Raw genomic sequence first — 24,864 nt, 5'->3', positions numbered from 1 at the left:
CTGCTGAGAAATCAGCTGTTAACCTTGTGGGTGTTCCCTTGTATGTTATTTGTTGCTTTTCCCTTGTTGCTTTCAATAATTTTTCTTTGTCTGTAGTTTTTGTCAATCTGATTACTATGTGTTTCTGCGTGTTTCTCCTTGGGTGTGTCCTGTATGGGACTCTCTGTGCTTCCTGGACTTGGGTGGCTATTTCCTTTCCCATGTTAGGGAAGTTTTTGACTATAAACTCTTCAACGATTTTCTTGGGTCCTTTCTCTCTTCTCCTTCTGGGACCCCTATAATACAAATGTTGTTGCATTTAGTGTTGTCCCAGAGGTCTCTTAGGCTGTCTTCATTTCTTTCATTCTTTTTTCTTTATTCTGTTCCGCAGCAGTGAATCCCACCATTCTGTTTTCCAGGTCACTTATCTGTTCTTCTGCCTCAATTATTCTGCTATTGATTCCTTCTAGTGTATTTTTCATTTCAGTTATTGTATTGTTCACCTCTGTTTGTTTGTTCTTTAATTCTTCTAGGTCTTTGTTAAACATTTCTTGCATCTTCTTGATCTTTGCCTCCATTCTTTTTCTGAGGTCCTGGATCATCTTCACTGTCGTTATTCAGAATTCTTTTTCTGGAAGATTGCCTATCTCCCCTTCATTTCGTTGTTTTTCTGGGGTTTTATCTTATCCCTTCATCTGGTACAAAGTCCTCTGCCTTTACATTTTGTCTGTCTTTCTGTGAATGTGGTTTTCCTTCCACAGGCTGAAGAACTGTAGTTCTTGCTTCTGCTGTCTGCCCTCTGGTGGATGAGGCTATGTAAGAGGCTTGTGCAAGTTTCCTGATGGAAGGAACTGGTGGTATGTAGAGCTGGGTGTTGCTCTGGTGGGCAGAGCTCAGTAAAACTTTAATCCGTTTGTCTGCTGATGTGTGGGGCTGGCTTTCCTCCCTGTTGGTTGTTTGGCCGGAGGCGACCCAACACTGGCGCCTGCCTGGCTCTTTGGTGGGGCTAATGGCGGACTCTGGGAGGGCTCACACCAAGGAGGACCTCCCAGAATTTCTGCTGCCAGGTTTCTTGTCCTCATGGTGAGCCACAGCCACCCCCCGCCTCTGCAGGAGCCCCTCCAACACTAGCAGGTAGGTCTGGTTCAGTCTCCTATGGGGTCACTGCTCCTTTCCCTGGGTCCCGATGTGCACAGTACGTTGTGTGTGCCCTCCAAGAGTGGAGTCTGTTTCCTCTAGTCCTGTCGAAGTCCTGCAATCAAATCCCACTAGCCTTCAAAGTCTGACTCTCTAGGAATTCCTCCTCCCGTTGCTGGACCCCCAGGTTGGGAAGCTTGACGTGGGGCTCAGAACCTTCACTCCGGTGGGTGGACTTCTGTGGTATGTGTTCTCCAGTTTGTGAGTCACCCATCCAGCCGTTATGGGATTTGATTTTATTGTGACTGTACCCCTCCTACCACCTCACTGTGGCTTTTCCTTTGTCTTTGGATGTGGGGTATCTTTTTTGGTGCGTTCCAGTGTCTTCCTGTCAATGCTTGCTCAGCAGTTAGTTGTGATTCCGATGCTCTCGCAAGAGGGAGTGAGCGCACATCCTCTACTCTGCCATCTTGAAGCAGTCTCTCTTTTCGAATTATAGTTTTATCTGGGTGTATGCTCAGGAGTGGGATTGCTGGATCATAAGGCAACTCTATTTTTAATTTTTTGAGGAGACTTCGTACTGTTTTCCATAATGGCACCAGTTTCCATTCTGTGTGGGGTATCTTTATAAGGCTTATTTTGGTATATTAAATGCTTATACCCTACCCTTCTTGAGAACTTGCTTTGTTGAGGGGGTGGAACAAGAGAATTAACTGCCTGGTTCTGCTTTTTTCTTCTCCCTCTTAGAGAAACTAACTTAAAAGAGAGGGTGACTCAGGAACTGAGCGGAAACCTGGAATAAACAGCAGAGAGTACGTGGATGCTGCTTTTGCCCACATCCACAAGGACGTAAGAAAGAGAAGCAAAAGGAAAGAAAAGACATTCTTGATGCTCTTTGTGGTAATTACACAACATGGAAACATCAGAGAATTAGAAAAATGCTCTCTTGGGACTTAGGATAAATTTAAAACAGAACAAGTAATTGTTTTTGTGTTAGGACACCAATCTCATACAGATCACCTATATTCCTATCTAACAGCTTCATCCGAAACACAGTATAGTTGATTCATGTAGTATCTTCCAGATTCTACACACAGCAGAGCCTTAATCTTAGCCCTTGAGCTGCTTAACTTTTAAGCTTGGATCCTAATAAGGGTTCGACTTGCTTGCTTCAGTACCAAGAACTGCAGTGGAACAGCTGCCATACAAGGGCAGGAAGGCTTCTAGGAGGGGTGGGGGAGGGGTGCCACTTCAGCACCGTGTTATGTAACCACAAGGGGGCGCTGCAAAGGGAAAAGCTCCCTCTACCTTGCTTCAAAGTATTGAATTCTAAAAATGTCTCAGAGACATTTAACAAGCACATTTGTGTTGCTGGAGTTAGAAGCTCAAATATAATTAGACCCAGAAAATCAATTCAGTCTGATGGGCTTATACGGCTGCTATTTTCAATAACTTTAGATACTTGGTGTCCCCAAGAAACAGTTGTAAAAATGTATGTACAATATGTTTCAGCAGAAGAAATGTCAATTCCTTTTTCATTGACAATGAGTTATGCATGTTGATCTACTGACAGTCCCCAAACAAGTTGCTTTCCAATAAGTCCTTTCTAAGTCAGTCGTTAGGCTGGAACATAGTTTCCCATGGAAACAATTTTAGATGTGGAGGTTCAGATGGCCAGATATGGCCAAAGAAGTCCATTAAACTAATTTTACTAAAGACCCTGACCACCATGGATGACAATGCTTTTCTATAAGAAAATGTTTCCTAACCTCTGAGCTGGCCTTCCTGTAACTCATCTTCCCCTGTCCGGCAGGAGTGGAGGAGGCCCTGAGTACAGAGGCTGGCTGGGGGTGAGGGTGATGCAGGGAAGTGTAGGCTACTCCACAGCAAGAGCAAGGGCTCCAAGGTGAGAGGGAGGTCTGGTGGTGCCCAGGCCCTGGAAGGCAGTGCACCTGTGCAAGTAACCACCATCACTGCATTTGCAGCATTCTATTTGCTCCTGAAAAGAATTTCCTAAATGTTCAGAATGACATGACTATCTTCTGCTGAGCCTATACTCTGTGCTAGAGCACAGTGTTAATTGCTGTATTTACATCATTTCACTTAACTCTCCAAACAAACTCCAGATCTTTGAGGCCTGTTGTTTTATCTAGATTCAAGAAACAGGGCAGGGGGGAGGAGGGGCAATATAGGGGTCTGGGAGTGGGAGGTACAAACTACTGGGGGTTAGACAGGCTCAAGCTTATTGTACAACACAGGGAATAGAGCCAATACTTTGTAATAACTGTAAATGGCATGTATAAAAATTGTATAAAAATTTTTAAAAAAAAGAAAAGAAAAAAGAAACAGGGCAGGAAAGCATAGGGATGTTAAGTAACTTGCCTAAATTCACAGTGAGAGCCAGCACTTGAACTCAAGCTTGTTTGATCCAGATCCATACTGTTCTCCAGGGATTTAAGAAACACTTGCAACAGTCTATTGTTTATTTTCATTCAATGGTTTTCATTAAGACAAAATTATCCTGCTCAGCGAATGGATTGGATTAATTGATTCAATAAATATTAAGTGCTTTATTTATATGTGGATGATGCAAGGAGGTAAGCTGAGAATCTAGTGGATACAAAACATCCAAACACGAACATTATTTAGGTAACATTACAAATGACCAGTGCCACATGAGTGGACATACGTTAACTCGTTATATAGAGCGATGGCTTACAGGAGGTTACTGTGAGCTGGCATTAATAGAGAAGGCCTCATGAAGGATGCTGGACTTGAGCTGCTCCTTGAAGAAATAGGGTTTAGATAGAGTACATGCCTGATGAAGGGCTCAGATGAGCAAAACTTGCATGCTAATGATTCTTCGATTAAGAGATGAGACTACATTAATTTGTATCATGTTGCAGAGACGTGTAAAATAAAATTGAAAAGTTGGGGCCAGATGGTGCAGAGACCTCTAGGATTTCTTTGTTGTAATTCAACTTTTTGAACAAGCAATATACAGTTAAAAATAAAATTTATAAAAAGGAACAGAGGAAAAATCCCTCCCTTTCTCATAGGTAACCATTATTAAGTTTCCTGTACATCCTTTTAGGTTTGCGTGTGTGTGTGTGTAGACACAAGCAATTATATGTGTTATATTCCCCTTTTATTAAAAGGTAGTAATATGGTCTGTAGAAATTTTAGATAGCGATAATTTACTTTTGTATATATTTTTCTTACTATTTAAAATGATTATGTTTAATTATTAAAATATAATAGTGTTCCCCACTGTGGATTTATTAAAGAGATATCAATAACTGGGAGCCAGAATAGGAAGTCATTTCTAGAGGTGGACCCACCCAGGGTCAATTTTATATCTATGGAACTACATCCTAGGAAGTGTGGGTGTAGGTTGGTGTGGCAGTGCTCCTCTTCCACATCAACCTAACACCTGTACACTCCTCACCTTGGCTTTCTTTACTTTTGTAATTCCCTGCTTGTGTGTCTGCCTCATTCACTTAATTGCAATCCTTTGAGGCAAGGACTATAGAACTCATTTATCTTCGTATCATCAACATCTAATATAATGCCTGGCAAATATGAGATTATTAAATGAATGTTCAAATGATTTCATAAGTGGAGAAAAAGTGACTGTGAGTAACCTTCAAAAATGCCTTAATTTATCTGAACCCTAGGATATTAGAATATTAGGAGAAGAAATGGTATTTTATCCTATCTGGTAATGTGGTCTGATGCAACACTGTGGAGGTGTGTTAAGAAAGATCAGGCAGTAGAGAGGAAGAGTGAAGATACTGGGGGAGGGAAAGAGGAGAAAAAATGAAGCAAAGCAAATTCTTGGAGCAACCAGGAGGGAGCTGGGTCTCAGCAACAGTGGAGATGTTAGTCTAAGCAGAAGTATGGGTGTGAAAATAATTGGAGGTAGGGGGTTAGGGAGTTGAAATTATGCTTGAAAATTTAAAAAAAATTTTTTTAATAAATAGAGAAAATTGAGGAAAGTAGAGTTGAATAGAGAGGCCTGGGTGGCAAATGTTTGAAATAGTTTTAGGGACTGAGAGGAAAAGCTGATTGAAAGTAACAGCTGTTTTATAGCCTTTCTGGAATAAGGCCAGTTATAGCTTTAAGTAAAAGGGTTGATAAAGAATGTTGAGAGTCTATTTGAGGCAGGAGATTATGAAGTTGCAATTCTTTTGTGCTAAATAATACGTGAGATGCCCTGGCCCTACAGAGATGAAAAATCAACATGCCCTCAAGTAGCTTTTGTCTAGTAGGGAGAAGAGTATCTTCAAAATATATGTAGTTCCAACACTACCACCTTTCTCTTTAAATGGTTTTATAATAACATAGTTAATATTGCCATATAATATGGCTGTCACTGCTTCTAAATATTGTCTATATATGAGAAAAGTTAAGCAACCTCTTAGATACTTTCAGTTATGGTTATACAAAATAATTTTCATATCTAGGTACTTTAATCCCTCAAGCTGTGCTATGTCAAATGTTGACACCGTACTAAAAAAGAAGTTATCTTTCTAGGTGCATTAAGGAAATTGTTGTCATTAAAAGTATATTTTTATCTGTTAAAAACAAACAAACAGGCCATTTCAGTCCCTGTAAATACAAACTGATTTTATTAGGGTCCTTAAAGGCAAAATATTTGTTCCAGTTGACCTCAGAATCAAACCAAATCTGCTCGGATGGAAACTTGCTAATAAGCAAGTTAAACTGAGTCAGGTGTGGGTCCCTAGAGCTCACATAACACAGGAAACACATGTAAGCAAGAAGAACATTTACTTAAACATGGTAACAACCACAGCTGGACAGAAAAAAATTACACATCTGTTCAATTTAAATGTGTAAAAAGTTCCCATAGTTACTTTTCAAAATGTTATGAGAAACATGGTGCCTTCCAAGTTCCGGCTTGTAAAATAATTTGCCCTTTCTGCATCAAATCCAGTCTCCAAAATTGGTAAGGTACATTTTAGAGAGGTTTTTCAGAAAGCATTTGGGATTTCACTTCTAAAAGCTAACCTGAAGACAACTGAGCATTAATTACAAATTTTCTCTTTCATTAATAAATTTCAGCTAAAAGGCAGTGATTTTTACATATCTGATTTTGATAAAAGGTTCCAAGATAAGTTTTTACAAATCTTTTTATAATTCATTTCTGAAAACCCATGGAAAAAGCAATTTAAAAAGTCCTCAAAGCTATTACCATTCCATCCTTTTCTATAAAATCCAGCTCTACCTCATATTTCTTATATTCTTTTTAGAGGATCAGTTCTTCACGAATAGGGACTCTTTTCTTTTTTCTTTTGTGAAGGAATTCATCTTCGAAACTCCCATAAATGTGCAAACAGATATTTGGAAATGTTCTTTAGAGGCCACGTAGTCCCAGCATTATCAATACATAAATTGTTTCAGAGAAAATGAAAGAAAACTTGCAAATCTTTTTTAAGAAGTTATAAAGCAGAAACTAACATACCATTGTAAAGCAATTATACTCCAATAAAGATGTTTAAAAAAAAAGCAGTTGATACCTAAATCTGAAGAGATAGCACATAAAGAAATAATTAGAGACCAGTATCACTTATGAATATTGATGCAAAAATTCTAAATAAACTATTAAAAATCTCTAATATCACATTAAGGAAATAATTCACCATGACCAAGTAGGTTTTATGCCAGGAATATATGGATAGCTGAGTGTTAGGAAATATATTAATATCAATCAACTTATTAATAGATTTTAAAAGAAAGATCATATGCTTATCTCCACAGGTGGAGAAAACTCTGACAAATTCAACAAGCATTCCTTATACAAATCCTTGAGAAAATAGGACTAGATTAATACTTCCTTAACATTACCAATTATATATTATAAAAGGCCAGCATTTTACTTAATGCAGAATTACAAAGGCATTCCTACTAAGGTCAGAAACAAGACAGATGTTCTCTATCTCCACTACAGTTTTATGAGTGGTATTAGCCAATGCAATCAGATAAGAGAAAACAATTAGAAACGTAAGAATTAGAAAAGAAGTAAAACTATGTCTATTCATAGAGAATGGATTTGAGGACACGGGGAGGGGGAAGGGTAAGCTGGGACGAAGTGAGAGAATGGCATGGACACATATATACTACCAAACGTAAAATAGCTAGTGGGAAGCAGCCGCATAGCGCAGGGAGATCAGCTCTGTACTTTGTGACCACCTAGAGGGGTGGGATAGGGAAGGTGGGAGGGAGACGCAAGAGGGAGGAGATATGGGGATATATGTATAGGTACAGCTGATTCACTTTGTTATAAAGCAGAAACTAACACACCATTGTAAAGCAATTATACTCAAAGATGTTAAATAAATTAAACTAAAAAAAATGGAGACAGTTGATAATATCACAAAGCAAAAAATAAAGTTTAAAAAAACCTAGTGACTTCAGGCTCTTAATAGTTTTTAATTTTGTTTCTTATCTCAGAAGTCTCTTTCAAGAATTATCAATTGGTTAGAAAAGATCTGAAGTTCAGTAATCCCCTTATTTTCCCTTCAGTTTTTAGTTCTGTTACATTTACAGCTAAATTTGATATTTTTATTTTGGAATAGAAAATAGTGTTAATTTTCAAAGATTAAAAAAACTATGTTTATTGAAGATGATATGATCTTGGAAAACCTCAAAGAATTAATTATAAAACAAACTCAAGCAAAAAAGAATTTAGCAAGATAGCAGGATATAAAGTTAATATGCAAAACCCAATGACCTTCAGATACATAATGACCAGTTAGAAAATAATATGGAAAACTCCATTTAAAATGGCAACAAAAAAAGATAAAATACTTAAGAAACACCTAAGAAATATAAAAATTTTATATGAAGAAAACTTTATAGTTTTCTGGAAAACTTAGAGTTTGCTGGAAAAACACAAGAGTATGTTTGAGCAAATGGAAAGATATCCCTTGTTCTTGAATAGAATATTTCATCATCAAGATATCAGGTCTATATTAATTTAAAATTTTAATACAATCTCAATAAAAAAAATAGCTGTGGATTTTTTTTCTGGAATTTGAAAAGTTGAAACGAAAGCGTGATCTCAAGTCAGTTGTCAACTTGGAGCAAAACTGTGACTTAAGGAAGAAAGCTGTATTTGGCATTCCTCTCAGAAATGAATTTGCCACCACTGAGCCAGTCCTATTCACCTCTAGCAGATTTGCTGCCATGTGGGTTGCTAAATCAGCCAGTATCCAAAAGAAGCTGGAAATCTCAATTTGCATGTGACCTTTTACATGTGAATATGTTGACAATTAATTTAAATTAAAAATAAAACACAGGTGAGGCAAAATAAAATACACCTCGCAGGTCATATCTGGACCACAGGCAGTCAGTTTTTGATCTTTTGGAAGTTGGAAAACTTTTTCTGTAAAGCATCAGATGGTAAATATTTCAGGCTTTGTAGGCTACATACAGCCTCCGTTGCATACTCCTATTTTTACATCATTAAAAAAGTGTACAAAAGGCATTCTTAGCTCAAAAGCTCTAAAAAAACAGGCCTTGGATTTGGTGCTCAGGGTGGTAGTTTGCCATTCTTGGTTAATAGAAATCATTAGCCTTGAGAGTCAATGAATACTTTCAAAGATAGCCATATTACCTGAACTCTCTCACAAAATAATTTTTTAAAAGTCAAGCTGGGATAAACATAATATAAATTCACTGCAGTGGCCATCTCATAATGCAGTACATTTCCCTCCCAATATTCAGAAAGCACATCCTGAAAGGGAGTTTATGTATAATTTTAAGACACCTTCCCCCAATCTGTCACATCGTAACTACTCTTACAAACGATGTCATATTAGCTGGAAAATGCTTTCTATTTTACTCCAATCATGTTCTCAAAAAAAAAAAAAAAACCAAAAAACCCAGTATTATCGGGTTTACAATTTAGATCTTTCTGCTTAGGAATTATTAGGGTGGTTCTTGCTTCTTGCCTGTCAGCTGTACACATTTCCTTTTCTAATCCCTTAGGATCATGTTTGATAAAGTTTAGGATAATAGCACCTATTTCTGAGACAGGCCAAGAACTTTATAATCCTGTTAGACTAATGATGCAGCAAACATCAGAGGAAAAGTCATATCCAATTCATCCTAATGGATTGTTTTGGTCCTGGCCCAACCACAGAAGTGACATTTCAGTGATCTGACCTGGCCCTGAACAACTGTGAAACTTACTAGGAAACTGTAAAATCTTTTCTAGAATCCTTTAAAAATAAGACAGGTAGTGAGATTTTAAAAATAACTACATGTGAAGAAGATTGATAAGATGGAAATCAGCTCTCAAATACCTTTTAAACTTCACAGTTCATTGAAACAATACTGGGAGTATCAATTATAACATTTACTGAATCAAATTTGACCCTGGATCACTAGTAATTTGACTCTAGGTCTACCTAAGTTGTCCTCAGTCTTCAGATCAATTACAAAACCAACCCAGGACTAAGGATTACCTAGAGTTTGGCTGGACCAATGCCCCTGGGCTTCTTAATCAGTATCTCTAATTACAGGGAAGAGCAAGCTCAAAAGCAGCTCTTCAAGATGAAGAACAGTTGATGTGCTGGAATAGGCAAGCCAACTTAGTAGTGAGCCAGCTGTTAACATCACTAAGATTAAATCACATAAACTATGATGAACTATATTACATGAAAAACAATGGTACTAAAACTAAAAACTCATCACTCCCTAATTATTTTACATTTTACCCTTATCTGTGCTCTTGAGATTTACATCTATTGTATATGCATGGTAGAAATACTATACAACAGTGTGCTACTGAGCATCTTTCCCCAACCCTGCACTGTCATCATGTTGGTAATCTGAAATTGGCTATGCTGGGAGTATTTATACCCCACAGATAGGCAAATACTATAAACCAGGCCCCACTCCACTTTCCAAAGAGTCACTTTAGTTAAACATCCACCAGCACATTTCTAGCTTAGGAGGATACCACAACCTCTGGCTAGCTCATGAACAGACTCCACCTCAATCATTCTCGTGCTAGACCCATAAGATATTCAAAAAATTTTTTTGAAGTTGTCTAAATATTTATGAAATAGAATCTTTTAGGGATCATTAGAAATGGATTTCTTTTTGAGCATATAATCTTCTCTCTGAACAAGGAAGCATCTTTTAATTTTTAAAATAAAAAACTTTTTTTGGTCACACTGAGCAGCTTGTGGGATCTTTTTTTAAAATTAATTAATTTTATTTATTCTTTTTTTTTTTTTTTGGCTGCATTGGGTTTTCGTTGCTGCGTGCAGGCTTTCTCTCGTTGAGGCGAGCAGGGGTACTTTTCATTGCAGTGTGAAGGCTTCTCACTGCGGTGGCTTCTCTTGTTGCGGAGCACAAGCTCTAGGCGCACAGGCTTCAGTAGTTCTGACATGCAGGCTCAGTAGTTGTGGCTCATAGGCTCTAGAGCGCAGGCTCAGCAGTTTTGGCACATGGGCTTAGTTGCCCAGCGGCATGTGGGATCTTCCCGGACCAGGGCTCAAACCCATGTCCTCTGCATTTGCAGGCAGATTCTTAACCACTGCGCCACCAGAGATGCCCCCACACATTAGTTTTGATTTTTCTTTTCTTTAAGTTTGTCTTGGAGTGCCTGCAAATACTCTAAATGCCTAAGCTAAACTGGAAAAAGATATATACACAGGGCATACATTATTTTTAACCTCCTCTTTTTAAGGTAGTTGAAAGAAAAATCCCTGAACTCTTGCTGGTTATGTGTGCTATACTAAAACCACTATATCATCTTATAAAAAGTACATAAATCAGGACAAAGGGCCACGTGCTTGTTCTTTACAGTAGAAAGGCATCAAACATTCAAAATAAAGTAGTTTTCATGTCTGAGGAATTACTACCTAACTCTAAGTTTGAGGAACACCAACTTTCTGTATTTTTTCCTGTGGGAAATTTGCAAATATGATGCTATACACTGAAAATCAATCACTCACATTTTCCATTAAATACTGAGAAATAGTAAAGCAGCCATTAGAGTTTTTAAGGTTATTTCCAAGCATGTATGTATGGCTGTATAGGTATAATACAGCCTGCAAAAGTATCCTTAGTTCTTAATATTTAATATTTGAGAGAAACTAAAAAATGTTATCATGTCATGATGGCTTTGATCTATAAAAAATTATTGGTAAAACTAACAGGTGGACTTGCATTCTCCTACTCTAATGAGCATTGAGGGAACATGGCTATTATTCTGCTTTCGACTGATCAAAAAGAGTGCTACACATCTACACTTTATACTTTATTTAAAATTAATAAAACAAACACGGTTATAGGTAAATGACAATTCAGTACATTTAGCTGGATAATATAAAAATTTACATATTCACAAGCACATAGCTCCTTCGCTGACACCAAACATTTTAGTCTATGTAGTCAAAGTCTTCTGGAATTCCAAAACTTTTATCAATTTTATTTTCTTCGAACCCAAATTTTCTTTTGGCCCAAGATTTTATTGCAAATATGTTATCTATAAAGAAAATTGAGAAATATTTTTGAGGATTGAAAACTTAATCACAAAACATTTCAAATATAATTACATTCAGTTTCTTTTTACTTCTATTACTTTTAGAAGTATCAAAATAAGGAGTTTTCTGTATTTTCAAGAGTAGCAGTAATTAACTTCAGAAGAAAGAGAAGATTTAATGATTATTTTGAATAAACAGATTTCATATTAAAAAGTTCAGTAAATTAGTTGCCACTAAAGAATACCTGACTTAAAGAATAATCCAAAGACAGGGAGAGGTTAATGGTGCCTCTTCCACATTTCCACAGCAGAGGCAGGATTCTGTTACCTCAGGAATTAGGGTTTCTCCTGTTCCCAAATGGAACCCCTTTCCCTCCCCCACAGAGAGAATGGCTTCCAGACAATCAGGCCAGGGAGAAGGGATGAGGAGGAGGGAAGGGATTCTCTCTTAAGACTAAAAGAGGAACAGATATATCCTGAATGTCTTCTAGGGAATTTAAATGCAGTTTACCACTGAAAAAAGTATTACATCTATATAAAGGGATTTATCCCAAGGAAATAAATTGTGTACAAAGATTTATGAGCAAATCTTCACCCCACTGTAACAAAAGAAAAAAAAATAAAAGCAATCTAAATGTCTAATCAAGTAGAAGGGTGTCAATGCATAGGCAGTACCAATGTGCTCACAATGGCTGCACTGAGGGAATGGGAATGACGGGGAGTTTTCTTTTTTTAATTTTACACATTCTCTTTAATGTATATATACCATCTTTATAATGAATATGTATTATAAATACAGAAAAATAATGGTATACAGTTTTCTGGTTCAGAGTATTCTATAAAACATTAAGCACTGTGTTAGTTGTGATAATGAAATGAAGGGTTAAAGTAGGTTCTTTTGGAGTGTTATTGGTTGAATTATCACCTCCCCCTAATTCATATGTAGTAGTCCTAAACCCCACAACCTCAGAATATGATTGTATTTGGAAATTGGGTCTTTAAAGAGGTGATTAAGTTAAAATGAGCCCACTGGGGTGGGCCCTAATCCAATTTAACTGGTGTCCTTACAAGGAAAGGAAATGTGGACACACTGAGACACCAGGGCCAGGCATTGGAAAGACTCTGTCAGGACACAAGGAGAAGGTGGTCATCTACAAGCCAAGGAGAGAGAGGCCTGAGAAAAAACCAAACCTGCCTACACCTTGAGTTTGGACTTCCATCCTCCAGAACTGTGAGAAAATCAATTTCTTTATTTACGCCACCTGGTCTGAAGTATGTTGTTATGGTACCATTAGGAAATTAATATATGAAGTTTGATCACTCTTAAAAATATTGTTTTAGGGGCTTCCCTAGTGACGCAGTGGTTGAGAGTCCGCCTGCCGATGCAGGGGACACGGGTTCGTGCCCCAGTCCAGGAAGATCCCACATGCCGCGGAGCGGCGGGGCCCGTGAGCCATGGCCACTGAGCCTGCGCGTCCGGAGCCTGTGCTCCACAACGGGAGAAGCCACAACAGTGAGAGGCCCGTGTACAGCCAAAAAAAAAAGAAAAAAATTGTTTTAGGAAGTTTAATTCCAAGTATCAAATATTGATAACTAAATGTTTGGAACGAAGTTCACTGCTGAGGTGAATACTACTATATCAAATAGAATAATGTTAACAAAATATCCTCATTTCTTTAAATAACATGTTATAGAATATCAACAGATATTAAAATAAATCTTCATGTAATGATCTAAACCAAATCTCTACTTTTCTTAAGAACCTAAGAGAGAATACTAATAGCATGAGGTACTCTAGAGTAAACTGTTTAATTTGATTAGTGTCTGCACAACCTGTGCAATCTTGACAGTCACAACCAAATACTTATAGAGGGCCCATTGCTACATAAGACAGCTATTAAGTGTATTACAGGTATTCCAGAACATAAAGAGCCTATGCCTTCAAAAAGAGTAGAGAGAGAAAAATCAATTTATCACTAAACATTTCCAAAGTGATACGTATGTTAGAGAGAAAAGATCAAGTGTTAATGTGTACAGCCTACAGAATAGGCTCCAAGAATACAGGAAGATTTCCAAAAAACAAAAGGACAGACAGATGCAACACTGTAGGAGCCTTGGAGGAATGTACTTCAACCCAGGATCAGGAGAGAAGAAAATGAGGCACCATAGTAAGACTAGAGCCTCTGCAGGAAGGAGTTCCTGGTTCATGTGAGGGCAAGAAACCATTTTATTATAAACCTTCAAAGATTAAGAACAAACAAAAGAATAAACAAATAAAAAGCCTCTCTATACAATGCTTAATGGACCAATTCAAAAAGCCTCTGATTAAATATGTCCTCAGGCCACTGATGTCTGCCTTCAAGACAAGTTACCTGCAATCTTGATAGTCATCCCTGTCAATTAATTTTTTCTATTATGTGGAAATGTTTATGAATGGGTAAAAATACTTTTTTTTAAAGAAACAACCTTAAGACTGGTAGAATTCATATTAATGTATATGGTGGCAAACCCAAGATATATACAGGAATAGGATGGGCAATATCACATGCACGAGTCTACGTTAGGACGTCACAACATCTTCCCCCCCTCACTCATTAAAATGCCTCTCATACAAAGTTGTAAAAACTCTACTATCTTAGTTACTAGGCAAGGTTTTATATAATTTGATAAATCACTTTTAAAGTTACTTAATGTCACAAAACATTTAGATGCTATATTTCTAGTTATACTTATACCCTGAGGTGACTTCTCATTCTATAAAATTGAAATACTGAATTACTGAACAGTAAATATGCTCAATTTAAAATACATTTTAGGGACCTTTTCAGTATAAAGAAACCAAATCTTAACTAATAATTACATAACCATCTTTAGTTATAAGTATTATTGATGTTTTCTTTTTGTTTGTTTTGAAAACAGGAAGGTTTTCTGAGGTGTAATTCATTTTAACTCCATGACTTTTTCATAACACTTTTATGTTGGAAGGAGCAAGTTGTAAACTCAAATGGAAATATGGTTCTTAACAGCTGTTTCTACTGTTCTGAAAATATCATCCTTCCTATATGATTTTAAAAGTTTCAGGTTCTTTCTCAGCTAATAACACAAGGGGAAAAAAAGTTGTTCACATTTTTTAATTATAATTTTTGAAGTTTATGATCAACTGGAAAACATGAAAGGATTTTTTTAAGAGACAGGGAAAAGGGGAGTATTTGTTTATCAATGTGTCTAATGGTGTGCTAAATGGCTTACAAACTGCTTTATTTAATCCTCCCAAAATGTGAGGTAGATATTATCCACATTGAACAGATGAAGAAGCGGGGTCAGAGAGGTTCAATAAATCACATAGCAAATAAGGAGAACAACCTGGATTCCTTTGAAAGTCAAGTTCCTCCCACTATATACACAGGCTGCCTGTGCCTACTGTTTGCTGAGCTGCTTTGTTAATTAGGGTAAATCACTTTGTGACTCTTGTCTTATTTTTAACCTAAAAATCCACTTGCCTTTTTTCTTACTCAAAATTTTTATTTCTCAAACCTATATGATATCACTGTATTTACTATTTGTTTATACTTTATTGGACACACATTTCATTGTTTTCTTTTATTTAATGTTAGTTTGCTGTTTTTACCCTCCTCTGTTCTTATCACTAAAGCATTACACTATTTAGGAAATAACTTTGTAATAAATAAGATTGCAATTTTATAGGAACCAAAGGCCAGTTATATTGATTTTATCAGTGTACTTAATTCTAAAATAGACAAGGAAAAACAATTCTTAAGTTTTCTGTGAAATACAGAGATCTGGACATGGAATCAGGGAAATCTGGCTCTAATCCCTGTTCTTCCAGTGACTAATCACCTTTGACTTAAGGCAGCTACTTCAAGCTTTCTGCATCTCTGTGTCAATGCAATCTTATGCATACTGTCCCACAGAAACAGAATAAGGGTAACACATATAAAGGCATTAAAGACTCTTACCAGGATGGAAAGGTTCAACTACCATTATTTTATAATGAAATACTGAAAAAACATCAGTGTAACTTCCAGACAGGTTTTAACAATAATAATAATACTTGTATATAATTCACAACAATCATTATTTATTAACGTTCTTCTAAATTTTAAGACATATAGATAATGCCTTATTAGTTCCCATTTCTTAGAATATACCTGGTATAGACCAGAGGGTGTATCCATTGGCAAATGGATTAATGAGGCATTTACATGAAAGCAGGTACACAGGGAAGACTACCCCGTGTGATGGGTGAGAGCTCGGACTCTGAAATCTACTTCCTGTTCCACTGCCTAGCACTTGTGTGACTGTGGGTTCCTAGTGGCCTCAGTTTCACCTCTAAAATTAGGGATAATAATCCTATCTACCCCATAAGATTGTTGTGGAGATAAAATGAGAATGCATCACAGACATGCTTTATAACACCTGGCTCATAATCAGCCCTTGACAAATGTTTGAGATTATTATTATGAGCAAGAAGACAAATCTTTAGGACTGCATGAAACTCTTAAAAGTTGTATCTTGCATTAATATATAAGAAGGTTAAGTGATTAGCCCAAGTGATTTATCTGGGAAAAGTTACACAAAACTTAAAGTAATCATTGGTTTTACAAAAATGCCTTACACTTTACAAAATGACTCATAATAAGATTTTAAAAATTACCTTAAGTAAATGAAATGATTTAAGATATAAAAACTTGATTAATACATACACTTTCAGAAATGCCTTTTCTTGAACTTAACCAGGCACAATAACTCCTGCATTTCACATCATAGTAAGTGTACAAGAGTTTGACTAGTTTATCAGTGCCACTGTAATACATACCAGTCCATCTGTTAGCAGCTTCTTTGGCCACTTCATTTGCTTGACCTGAAAAAAAACCAACCATATATATATATATATTCATCTTTTTTGGAAAAAAAAGCTCAAACAGTGACACTGTATCTCACAAACATGCTCAACTTCCCAAGGAAATTTTAGATAGTTGCAGTTATATTAGTCATGAATAGAAAGTCAATGCAAACAACTTCCCTTTCCTAAATGTTCACTATTATTGTACTTCCTCTTTAAAAACATGTTTAACGGAGATGTTTCTCAAATAATTTACAACTCCAGAAGATAAAATAATTTAAGTTTAATGATAAGCATTTTAGTGTATACATATTAGACAACAATAAACTTGACAATACAATTTTAATGGCCATACAGTAGCCCTGAAGGAGGAAATATTTACTTTATATTTAATTACACTTCTTGCTATTAAATGTTATCTGTATTTATATGATGTTGTTCAAGTTAATCTACATAGCACGTAACAATGCCATGATCACCTGGGCATAAATACTATTCATAATGATAGCATTTATTTATTTATTGAAATACAAGTTATATACCAAAGAATTCACCATATTAAAGTGTATTATTCAGCGGTTTTTAGTATATTTACAAGGTTGTACAACCATCACCACTACCTAATTCCAGAACATTCTCATCACCCAAAAGGAAATCCCATACCCATTAGGAGTCACTCCACTTCCCCCTACCCCCAGCCCCTGGAGACCACTTATCTACTTTCTGTCTCTATGGATTTTCCTATTCTGGACATTTCATATAAAGGAAATCATATATATCTGGCTTCTTTTCACTTGGTACAATGTTTTCAAGGTTTGTCAACTGTAGCATGTATAAATACTTCATTCCTTTTTACTGCCAAATAATATTCCATTGTATGGATATACCACATTTCGCTTAGTCACTCATCAGTTGATGGACATTTGGGCTGTTATTACTAATATAAATAATTTAACAATTTTTGTGTGAACATGTTTTCAATTCTTTTGGGTACATACCTAGGGGTGGACTTGCTGGCTCAAATGGTAACTATACATACAACATTTTGGGGAACAGATAACTTGTTTTCCAAAGTGGCTGCATCAACACACCATTGTAAAGCAATTATACTCCAAAAAAATGTTAAAAAACAAAAACAAACAAACAAAAAAACAAAGTGGCTGCATCATTTTCACAATCTTACCAGCAATCTAAGAGTTCCAACTTCTCCACATCCTCACCAATAATTATTTTGCCTTCTTTTTATTACAGCCATCTTAATGGGTATCTCATTGTGTTGTGATTTACATTTCCCTAATGACTAATGATGTTGAGCATCTTTCCATATGCTCATTGGCCATTTGTATATTTTCCTTAGAAAAATGTCTATTCAAATCCTTTGTCTGTGTTTAAATTTTTTTTTATTGTTGAGTCATAAGAGTTTTTTTAATGTATATTTTTTATATTGGACACTTGTCAGATACAGGATTTGCAACTATTTTCTCCCATTCTGTGGGTTTTCTTTCCACTTTCTTGACAATGTACTTTGACACACAAAAGTTAATTTTGACGAAGTCAAATTTATCTACTTTTTCTTTGGTTGCTTGAGCTTTTGATGTCATATCTAAGAAAACTAGGCTACAGAGACACACATCTATGTTTTTTTCTAAGAGTATTATAGGTTTAGCTCTTATGTTTAGGTCTTTGCTCCACTTGAGTTAATTTTTGTATACAGTGTGAGGTGGGAGGCCGGGGTGATTCATTTGCATGTGGATAACCAGTTGTGCCCAGCGTCCTTGGTTGAAAACACCATTTTGTTCTGATTGAATGGTCTTGGTACCCTTGTTCAAAACCCTGTTTACTTCTGGATGCTCAATTCCATTTCATTAACCTGTATGTCTATTCTTATACCAGAACCAAATTGCCTTGATTATTCAAGTTTTGTAGTAAGTTTTGAAATTGGGAAGTTTGAGTCTTCCAACGTTTTTTCCCCCAAGGTTCTTTTGGCTGTTCTGGGTCCCCTCCATTTTCATATGAATTTTAGGACTAATATCAATTTCTGCAGAAAAGAAATTGGAATTTTGGAGGTTTTACAGTTAATCTGTAGACCAATTGGGGGGGTATTTCCACCATGACAACATTTAGGTCATTGAATTCATGAACACAGGATGTCTTTCTATTTATATAGGTCTTTAATTTCATTAAATGTTTTTTAGTTTTCAGTACAAGTCTTGCACTTCTTTGATTAATTTTACTCCTAAGTATTTTACTCATTTTGATGCTATTGTAAGTGGAATTCTCTCTTAATTTCATTTTCAGGCTGTTTATTGATAGTTTATAAAATACAAGTGTTTTTTATATATTGATTTTCTATCTTGCAATCAGCTGACCTCACTTGTGAACTCTAATAGTTGTATTTTGCTGTTGTTGTTGTTTTGTGGATTGTTTAGGGGTATCTATCTATCTAAGATCATGTCAACTGCAAATATAGTTTTCCTTTTTTCTTTTCAATATGGATGCTTTTTATTTCTCTTTCTTACCTAATTGCCCTGGCTTGAATTTCCAGTACAGTGTTGAAAAGAAGAGGTGAGAGTGGACATCTTTGGGGAAAGCATACAGCATTTCACCATTCAATATGTTAGCTGTTCTATTTACAATAAGCAGGACATGGAAGCTACCTAAGTGTCTATTGACAGATGAATGCTTAAAGAAGATGTGGCACATATGTACAATGGAATATTACTCAGCCATAAAAGGAAACAAAATTGAGTTATTTGCAGTGAGGTGGATGGACCTAGAGACTGTCATACAGAGTGAAGTAAGTCAGAAAGAAAAATAAATACCATATGCTAACACATATATATGGAATCTAAAAAAAAAATAAGGTTCTGAAGAAACCTGGGGCAGGACAGGAATAAAGACGCAGATGTAGAGCATGGATTTGGGGACAGAGGAGGGGGAAGGGTAAGCTGGGATGAAGTGAGAGAGTGGCATGGACTTATATACACTACCAAATGTAAAATAGATAGCTAGTGGGAAGCAGCCGCATAGTGCAGGGAGATCAGCTCTGTACTTTGTGACCACCTAGAGGGGTGGGATAGGGAGGGTGGGAGGGAGATGAAAGAAGGAGGAGATATGGGGATATATGTATATGTATAGCTGGTTCACTTTGTTATAAAGCAGAAACTAACACACTATTGTAAAGCAATTATATATTGTAAAGCAATTATACACCAATAAAAAAAAAAGTTAGATGTGCATTTTTTCTTTTGGCCACACCACATGGCACATGGTATCTTAGTTCCCCAACCAGGGATAGAACCTGTGTCCCCGGCATTGGAAGAGCACAGTCTTAACCACTGGGCCGCCAGGGAAGTCCCAGCTGTGCAATTTTTACAGATACACTCTTATTAGACTGAAGAAGTTCACTTCTTTTCCCAGTTTGTTGACTGTTTTTATCACGAAAGGGTGTTGGATTTTATCAAATACTTTGTTTATTGAGACAATTATTTGGGGTTACCTCCACGTTTATTCTATAAATAGGTTGCATTAGATTGATTTTTGAAGGTTGAACCAACCTTTCATCCCTGAGATAAATGTCACTTAATCAGGGTGTATAATGCTTCTTATATACTGCTGAATTTGATTTGCTAGAACTTTGTTGAGAATACTTACATCTATATTTGTAACCAATACTTAACTATAGTTTTTTTTTTTCTTACAAAGTCTTTGGTTTGAGTATCAAGGTAATACTAACTTCAAAGAATGAGTTAGGAAGTGTTCTCTCTTTTCTAATTTTTTTAATTGAAAAGTTACTTCTTTAAACTGACAGAATTCACCAGTGTAGACTTGGCTTTTCATTGTAAGAAGTTTTTAATTTCTAACTCAGTCTCTTAACATGTTATACATCTATTTACAGAATGCATTTCTGCTTGAGATAGTTTTGGTAACTTGTATCCTTCTAGAAATTTGTTCACTTCATATAACTTATCAAATTTATTGACATACCACTGCTCATAGTATTCCTTTATAGTCCTTTTTATATCTGTAAGGTCAACAATGATCCTTCTCTTTCATTGCTGATTTTAGTAATTTGAATCTTCCTTTTTTCCTGGTCAGTCTAGCCAAAGTTTGTCAATTTTGTTGATCTGCTTAAAGAACCAACTTTTAGTTTTATTGACTTTCTCTTGTTTTTTGATTCTCTAGCTCTTTTATTTCTGTTCTAGTAATTTTATTTCCTTTCTTATATCTGCTTTGGGTTTAGTTTGCTCTTCTTTTTCTAGTTTCTTAAGATAGAAGCCTAGGTTTTTGATGAGAATTTTCTCTATTTTTTAACATAGGCATTAAAATATTAATAAATTTCCCACTGAGTAATGCTTCATTGCACCCAATAAGTTTTGGTATATTTTCATTTACACTATCTCATAGTATATCCTAATTTCCCTTGTGATTTTGTTTGAGCCATCTCTTTTGGGAGTGTGCTAATTTCAACATATTTGTGCATTTCCCAAATTTCCTTCTGTAATTTATATCATAACATTCCACTGTCATCAGAAAACATACTTTGTATTATCAATCCATTTAAATTTATTGGGACTTAAGCTTAACATGTAGTCTACCTTGAAACATATTTCATGTGCACTTGAGAAGAATGTGTCCCCTGCTGTTGTTGAATGTTCTATAGAGATTTAGTTGGTTTGTAGCATTGTCTTCTAATTTCTTGCTTATGTTCCATCTTGCTATTCCATTCTTTATTCAAAATGGAGTACTTAAATTTTAAACTATTATTGTTGAATTGTCTATCCCTTCAATTCTTTTGTTTTTTGCTTATGTATCTTGGTTCTCTATTGTTAAGTGTATATATGTTTGTAATTGTCATATCTTCTTGAAGAGTTGATCCTTTTATCATTACAATTATAAACTGTACTTCTTTGGCTCTAGTAACAATTTTTGTCTTAAAATCTATTTTCTCTGGTATTGGTTTAGCCACTCTAGCTTGCTTTTGGTTACTGTTTGCATGGAATATCTTTTTCCAGCATTTACTTTTACTGTATTTGTGTCCTTGAGTCAAATGTGACTCTTCTGTAGATAGTATATAGTTTATGTGTTTTTAAAGTATTCTGCCAATCCCTGCCTTCTAATTGGAGAGTTTAATCCATTTACATTTAATACAATTACTGACAAAGTAGGATTTACATCTGCCATTTGCTATTTATTTTCTATAAGTCATATGAATTTTTGTTCCTCAATTCTTCCACAATTGCTTCATTTTATGTTAAATGGATATTTTAGTGTATCAGTTTAATTCCCTTATTTCTTCTACCAAATACTTTGGGGATGTTTTCTTGGTGATTGCCCTGGGGATTACTATTAACATCTTAATTAGAATTAATACCAATAGTACACAAAAGTTTTGCTCCTATGTAGCTCCATTCCCCTCCCCACTTTTATGCTGTTATTGTCACAAAATATATTTTATACATTGTGTGCCCAACATGTTTATCAGTATTGCTTTATGCAGCTGTAATTTAAATCAGATAGAACATAACAGATACAAACAAAAATACACATATACTGTCCTTCAGATTTACCTATGTAAATCTATTTTATCGCTTCATGTTGATCAAGTTACTGTCTAGTGTGCTTTCACTCCAATGAGAAGCACTTCCATTTTTTTTTAAGGGCAGGTCTGCTAATGACAAACTCTTTCACTTATTTACCTCACACTATCTTACTTTGCCTCTCATTTTTGAAGGAAAATACTTCTATATATATAATTCTTGATTGACAGTTTTTCTTGCAGCACTTTGAATATATCATCTCAATGTCTCTGGCTTTTATGGCTTCTAATAAGAAAAAAGCTGTTAATCTGACTGGAGATCCCTTATATATTATGAGTTGCTTCTTTCTTATTGCTTTCAAGCTTCTGTTTATCTTCAGACAATTTGATTATGGTGAGCCAATGTGTGGATCTCTTTGAGGTTGTCCTAATTGGAGTTTATTAAGCTTTTTGGATGTGTAAATTAATGTTTTTCATCAAATTTGGGACATTTTCAGCCTTATTCTTTTGGCCCTTTCTCATCACTTTTTGGGACTACCATTGTGAGTATGTTGGCATTCCTGATGCCATACCACAGGTCTCTAAAACTCTGTTAATGTTTCTTCACTCTTTTTGATTTCTGTTCCTCCTCAGACTGGATTATCTCTATTGAACTATCTTCAAGTTACTGATTCTTTCTTCTGCCTGCTCAAAGCTGCTGTTAATCCTTCCAGTGAATGTTTTACTTAGCTACTATAGTTTTCAGTTCCAGAATTTCTATTTGGTTCCTTCTTAATAATTTCTACCTCTTTATTGATATTCTCTACAGTAAACCCCCTACATATGAAACTTCAAGTTGTGAACTTTCAAAGATGCGAACGTGTGTTTGCATGTCCAATCAAGTAAGTTAGTTCACATATCTGGTGTACAGTGTCACGTGCATGCATCCTCTACAAGTGGTTGTGCTTTTGTGTACTTTACTTACAGTACTATATAGAGTAAAATAGTACAGTATCTTTATTTCAAGCCAAGCATGCCCGGAAGCAAGTGTAAGAGCAGCGGTGATGTAGCTGGTACAGCTAAGAACCACCAAGCGATAAGAATGGAAACAATAGTGAAAATAATTGAGAAAGTGGAATGAGGCAAAAAGATGGAATTTGAGGCCCAGAGAAAGGATGAAGAGAGACAAGAGGAAGAAGAAGTAACTGAAGAACCATAGAGATTCATGACGTAGGATATGACAACGGGATTTTCTTTATTTGAGGAGGTACTGTTAGTTTTTGAGGCACAGGACCCGAATGTTGAAGCAGGCATTCAGAATCCAATCCAGTGCTACTGTGTCACCTATGATGAGAAAAAAAGAGCTATGACCCAGACATCACTGGATCGCTTTTTCAAGAGGGTAGACAGAATTGAATACAGCAAGGAACTAGAAATTGTGCCATCAACTTCAGGCGTGAGTGAAATTGCAGCTTGCCCTCCGTCTCCTATTGCTGACGATCCTTCAGCTCTACCATCTCCCACCTCCTCTCCCTCCTCCAGTCAGTAACTCTTCTTGCCTGTTCACTCAATGCCAGCCCCTGTATGCCAGCTGTTGTACTGTACTACTGAACTTTTCAAGTACTGTAAGATTAAAAATGTTTTATTTTTTCTGTTTGTTTTTTATGTATTATTTGTGTGAAAAGTATTATAAACCTATTACAGTACAGTACTTTATAGACGATAGTGTTAGTTAGGTACCTAGGCTAACTTTGTTGGACTTAGACCAAACTGGACTTACGAACATGCTGTCAGAATAGAACTTGTTTGTATGTAGGGGACTTACTGTATTTGGTGAGGTATCATTCTCAGACTTTCCTTTAGTTCCTTAGACATATTTTTCTTTAGCTCTTTTAACATATGTTAAATAGCTGATTTATAGTCCAAAATCATGCATGAGCCATATTTTCTTGTTTCTTTTCATGTCTTGCAATTTTCTGCTGAAAACTGGACATTTAAATTAATATAATGTTGCAACTCTGGAAATCAGATTCTTCCCAGCTTCCCAGGGTTGCTGTTGCTGCTACCTGTAGTTATTGATAATTTAGTGATTTCTCTGAACTAATTCTGTAAGGTGTATATTCTTTGTTATGTGCGGCTACTGAAGTCTTCAGTCAGTTTGCTTACTGATCAGCCAATGATTGAACAGAGATTTCCTTAAACACCTGGACTAAATCTTCAAGTCTTTTCTGAGAGTCTGTGTGTGTGTGCTGGGTCAGGTTTCAACAATACTCAGGCAATTTACAACTCTGCTTTAGCCTCCACTTCTGTAAAGAGTGTCAAGGTCAGCTAGCAGTGGGAGATTAGGACCATCTCAGGTCTTTTCTGAGAATGTGCACAGCCCAAGGTGTGCATGTGGCATTCTAGATTTCCAGGAATATGCTGATTTCAAGGCATCTACGAACATCTCTTTTGGCCTCTCCTTTTAAACTTTTTGGTTAGTCTACTCTTTTCCTTAACTGTTATTCATCACCCAAGATAGCTATGAAGTTAAAACTCTTGCCTGTAATTGTTTTAGTCAAACACTCCCCAGGAAGACACTGTTAGTGATGGGCATACTCCAAGTCAGGTTAAAAAAAAAAAACACAATCCTTTCTATTGGTGGGTTTTAGGGAAGCACCAGAGATGCCAAATAATGACAATTCTTTGGAGTGAGGGTCTTAAAGAGCTCCAGGTCCATTCTATTCCCTTGATACCAAGAAGGCAGGGCCATTATTTTTCAAGATTATTGTTGAGCTGGAGAGTAGGAGAGAATAGGTCAAGTTAAACACCACAAAGCTTGCTCTTCATGAAGAGATAAGGCCA

General features: G+C 36.1%; 1 protein-coding gene across 6 annotated transcripts in view; it reads right to left on the bottom strand.

Annotated features, from left to right (window-relative positions):
• Positions 1-24,864, bottom strand: part of MND1 (meiotic nuclear divisions 1) — a 95,744-nt gene that overhangs the window by 5,980 nt on the left and 64,900 nt on the right. For 4 of the 6 annotated variants that reach the window (XM_067035699.1, XM_067035696.1, XM_067035697.1 and 1 more), the window contains one exon: positions 16,476-16,520. In XM_067035699.1, coding sequence (XP_066891800.1) covers positions 16,508-16,520 — 13 coding nt within the window. In that variant the 3' untranslated portion in view covers positions 16,476-16,507. Of the gene's footprint in view, positions 1-11,401; positions 11,642-16,475; positions 16,521-24,864 lie in introns of those variants that run through there. The other 2 variants (XM_059066680.2, XM_067035698.1) reach the window with 2 other exon arrangements.

The sequence above is a fragment of the Kogia breviceps genome, chromosome 6 (assembly GCF_026419965.1).
Source record: "Kogia breviceps isolate mKogBre1 chromosome 6, mKogBre1 haplotype 1, whole genome shotgun sequence".
Classification (NCBI taxonomy): domain Eukaryota; kingdom Metazoa; phylum Chordata; class Mammalia; order Artiodactyla; family Physeteridae; genus Kogia; species Kogia breviceps.
This window is presented reverse-complemented; position numbering and strand designations above follow the sequence as displayed.